The 5000-nt window shown below is 32.1% G+C and overlaps 1 protein-coding gene across 9 annotated transcripts in view; it reads left to right on the top strand.

The window, feature by feature from the left end:
- The window catches only part of LOC125039253 (inositol 1,4,5-trisphosphate receptor-like), a 141353-nt gene that overhangs the window by 56267 nt on the left and 80086 nt on the right, over positions 1 to 5000 (top strand). For all 9 annotated transcript variants that reach the window (XM_047633071.1, XM_047633068.1, XM_047633066.1 and 6 more), the window contains 4 exons: positions 321 to 504; positions 634 to 764; positions 1101 to 1226; positions 1429 to 1569. In XM_047633071.1, the coding sequence (XP_047489027.1) occupies positions 321 to 504; positions 634 to 764; positions 1101 to 1226; positions 1429 to 1569 (582 nt within the window). The remainder of the gene's footprint in view (positions 1 to 320; positions 505 to 633; positions 765 to 1100; positions 1227 to 1428; positions 1570 to 5000) is intronic.

The following is a 5000-nucleotide window of genomic DNA, read 5'->3' as shown; positions in this document are numbered from 1 at the left end:
ATAATTTTGAAATGCTTATTTTCTTATTACATAGAAAACTATTGCAATAAAAAATCTTGATAAATTTGAATTGGAGAAAAGTTTGTGAATAGTAACTGTCAAAGTACTTACTTTCAAAGTCACTGTTTTTCCTCACAATTGTTTGGTATTCAAAACTGTTGCTATAAGATGACTGTTATTACTGGAAAAAATACTGAAGGATTTAAGAAATAATTCTTTGTGTTGAAAATGTGAAGAGTTTTCTGTCTTGCCTAATATTGCATATGTAAATATTTTTATCTATCTTGCAATTTAATTTTATTTTTTCTTATGCTTTCTAGGTTCAACTTTTGGTTCAAGATGGGGATGTGGAATCATACAAGCAAATAAAAGAAGACTTGGATGATTTGCGCAACTTGGTTGAAAAATCAGAACTCTGGGTTTACAAGCCACGGACCACTGAGGAAGATGGAGGTGGAACTAAAAAGAAGAAGAAGAAGGCAAAGGAAGAAGATGATGATGATGGTATTAAACACTTAAGTGCTATTAGGGTTTTATTTGTTGGCCTAAGTGTAATATCATAGTTTATTATAATTGTTATTTCAAGATAGCAAGTCAGAAAGTAAGTGAGCTTCATGTAATGTTGCATTACAGGTGAGAGTAAACCAAAGAAGCATCCTGCTCCTATGTTGTCATCACAGGACAAGCAGGGTTCAGCAATTGACCTTGGACTTGGTCCACCCTTAGAGCCTGACCAGTTGGAGAACTACAAGCGCATACAGCAGGTATTGCATAGATGGGGTGTTACCATGATCTTATCAGGAGGTATCAAAGTACATAATTTTGATTCTTGGGGATGATTGTGCTGTTGAATTCAGGATATAGAACTTGTAACAGAGGGATGGAGAAAGTTTGTGAGCTTTTTTATAGTGATATATAAAAGTTGTATAATTGTAGAGTGATTCAAGATAATTTTATGACATACTAAAACTTTCAAGCTTTCATTGTCAAGGTATATAGAAAACATATACCAGGCCTAATAGAAATTATGAACCCTAGTGTTATGTAACCAAATAAGATCCCAAAAGAATGAAGATTGTTTTTTTTTTCTTGCTTTGTAGATTCTAGTTAGAATGAATAAACTGTGTGTGACCCAGTCAGCCCATGGACACTTGACACCCAAGAGAAATGAACAGCGACTATTGAGGAACATGGGCATCCATTCTGTTGTTTTGGATCTGCTTCAGGTAATGAATTTATTTTTTTTATTATTTTTTTTTTCTTTTCTTTTTTTTCTTTCTCATTCATGGAAATTATGTTGATTCTTTTCCTTTTTCCTTTGTTCTTTTTACATGTTTCATTGAATGCCTTGCATCTTTTATTAATGAATTTTATATTATTATGTATTGTTGTTATACTTATCCTACCATTTCCTATTTTTTTCTGCAGATTCCTTATGACAAAAAGGAGGACAAACGTATGAATGAACTTATTGAGCTGGCACATCAGTTTCTTCAGAACTTCTGCTTAGGTGATCGTCAGAATCAAGCACTCCTTTACAAGAGAATTGACCTCTTCCTTAATCCTGGGGTGGGTATCAACAGAAATATATATATATATATATATATATATATTATATATATATATATGCAGTAGCATTTTAGTATATTTTGTTATGAGGATTTTAAACTGTCTTATCCTAGTACTTTGGAAAAGATAACTTTACCTTTTGTATATATTATTTTTACCTGGAAGAAGGTATGAAGTATCACAATTTTTATCACAACTCTTTTTGGTGCAGGAATTATTTTTTGACTGATATCTAATGTTTAAGTGATTTTTATTTATTTATTTTTTTTTCTCTTGTTCCTCTCTCTTTTTTTTTTTAATTAGTATTTGTTGATTAATACCTAATATTATGCTTCCTCTGATGTATAATGACATTTTATGAGAAAATGCTTTGCATGTTACATAAGAGCTCAAGGTTGTAAAGAAAGTGAAGTTTACTATTTAAAATTTTATAAAAAAGAAATAAATTTCTGTCTTTCGTTGTTCACAGTACTAGTAGTAACTCCTCTTTGCATTCCAGCCCTTCTCAAAAAAATCGGTGAATATTTTGAAACACAGTGAAAGACAGCTGTGCCTCATTTTCTACATTTATCCCCTCTTCCCTTAAAGTAGCTTCATTACTTGGTCAATATAAAATATATTATTGTATTATCATTATTATCTTAAAAATCTTTTGAGTAATGTATCTTCAATGTGATGCAATGAAAATGAACCACAAAGATCACTTGCTTGATGATATATAATGTTTGTATATGATCCATGGTATTTATTGTTGTTTAGATTTGTTCATGGAGTATTGTTGTTATGAGATAAATATTTGAAGCAGAATAGTGAAGGAGAAATTTCCAGTATTTTATGTTGTTTAATTGTGTTAGAGATCATTATATATGATTTTTAAGAGAATTAATAAACATTCAGTTTATTTTGATAAATTTCTTATGGCAATGCTTTGAATTTTATTCTTGAGAAATGTATAGAATAGATTAGCTAAAGGACTTTGCAGATTTGCATACACTTGCTGTCACTCCTATTTGTGTTAGTGAAAATTTGTGATAGTGGAACATGAGAATTAATGGCAATAATTGTACTTGGTTCTTGGGCAGATGATGTACCCAAATTTGTTTATAATATATTCCCCTAAACCAGGGGTTCTCAAACGTTTTAACACATTGACCCTAATAGAGTTTCTAATTTTGTAGTAGTAGTAGTAGTAGTAGTAGTAGTAGTAGTAGTAGTAGTAGTAGTAGTAGTAGTAGTAGTAGTAGTAGTAGTAGTAGTAGTAGTAGTAGTAGTAAAGTTTGATGAAGAGGAAACAGCAGCATTATGTATGTCTGCTATACACAGTTTTCAAGTCCTATAATAATCAGATCAGTTCACAGTCAATACTGAGGGCTGAGTGTGTACCGAGTTCCTGGCTCTCCTGTATACAAGAAAGAATGGGGTGGGAGATATGCTCACTGCGATAAATAATGAAGGGAGTGGTTTGGTCAAAAGTGGTGTTGCCAAAGCTTCAAAGATTTCTAAAGGTTTACTGAAATTATGACATATTGTCTGAATTTAAGGAATTAATATCATTTTAAAAATCTAAGTGTCTGAAATTATTCAGATTTTTCTAAGACCTGTTTAGTCAACGACCCTCTTTTGACCTCCTGGCTATTTATTAGCCCCTTGGATGGTCTTGATATCAACCACTTTGAGAACCTCTGCCCTAAACAGTACCCCAACAAGAAGAATTTTTGGTAAAATCTATAGAGAACATAAAACATCAGAATGAATGCTGAACTTATTAACCCATTGACAACGGGTGTAGAAAACTAAAAAAAACTATGCTCTGGCAAACCACAGCAACGCGCTGACTTTGAGCGCGTGAATTTGGTACATCAAGTCGAATCACTGCCACATTTCGAGTGTATTGTTATGACACCTATAGGCGTGACCCGTCGGGAAGGGGTTCAGAACATAAAAAGCCAGTGACAGTTACTTTCAGTTTGAATCATTTCCTGGTCAAGATCTTGCATGCTTGTCCTGTCAAAAACCAGTACTGCCTGTTGAGTGGTGAGAGCAGGAGCTCCATCAACCAGTCAATGACTAACTACGGCTGATAACCAGTCAATAGTGTCATAATTCCAAATGTAAAGCACACATGATCTCAAACTAACCAAAGCACTGAATGGTAAAGTAGCAGAGGGCAAAGTATATATGAAAGCAAGATCTTAAGTTGATTTTAATTTATTTAATGACAGGTAAAAATTTAACATATTTATTTGCATAAATTCAGAGACCTATTAATATGTAGAAAAGGTATGAATAAGAATGAATATCTTCACTATACAAGAGCTGTATTTGACCTGTTTTGATTATATCTTTGTCAGAAATACATAATCGAAACCGGTCAAACATATCTCTTGTATTGTGAAGATATTCATTCTCATTCATACCTTTTCTGCATTTGTCAACATGAATACGGTTCAACCTATTAATGTGTATTTTTTCACAATATGTTAATTTTTCTCATACTATTTGTATACTCCCATAGCCCCAGATAACCATTGTACAAGGTTATGGTATACAGCGTAGCATGGCTGCTAAGTGGAAACACTGAAATTCTCTTGACATACAGTGGTTGCCAATGAGAAATATATGTGTATATGTATATAGTCTGGTAGAACTCATTTGTTTGACTATTTAGTTATGCCTGGAACATTTCTATAATGAAATTCACACAATAGTCAGAGAGTAACACTTATCATTTTATTGGACAGGTTGTTTATTGTTTCTGAAATCCTCCTTCACTTTTCTCCTAACATTTCATCTATGGAAATATGTAAAACTGGTTGAATTGTATTGCATCATATGTTTGTAGCAGGAGGATAAGTAAACTGTAAAGCAATGTTAAGGGAAGCAGGGATGCACCCCATCTGATTTTTTATTTTTGTCTTAAAGAAATGAGGCTGATAATCTGTGTTTTTGTCATTCCGTAAATTATACTTTCACAGGCCATTGTGAAACAATACTCCTTAGTAAAACAAATAAGAAAAAATTGAGTTAATGAAGATTCTGAGTAGATAACATGTTTTCATGATGCCAAGTAAATCCTGTTAATTCATTTTTTGAAGGAATGTATGTGCTTCAGAAAACATTTCCATTTAAATTAATTGATTGTTACTGTATCTATCTCTTTATATACTTGTCTTTTTAGAATATTAAACATTCACCTTATTGTTGATATTCTAACTGGCAATTATTGGCTGGATTACAAATGTCTTAAATAATTGGGTATAAAAAAAAATCACAAAAGGAGTTCTGTTTTGTTCTAAACTGAATGTTATTCATGTTATCTTCTGTATCATTAGAAAATGTTGAGAAAATTACTAAATAAGAGTATCTCTAGTGATTAATAATGAGCTTAAGAAGTAATCTTTAGTCCATGTGAGGTATTGTTGCTATGGATA

The sequence above is a fragment of the Penaeus chinensis genome, chromosome 27 (assembly GCF_019202785.1).
Source record: "Penaeus chinensis breed Huanghai No. 1 chromosome 27, ASM1920278v2, whole genome shotgun sequence".
NCBI lineage: Eukaryota > Metazoa > Arthropoda > Malacostraca > Decapoda > Penaeidae > Penaeus > Penaeus chinensis.
Note: the sequence above shows the minus strand (reverse complement) of the source record. Positions and strands in the feature narration are given on the sequence as shown.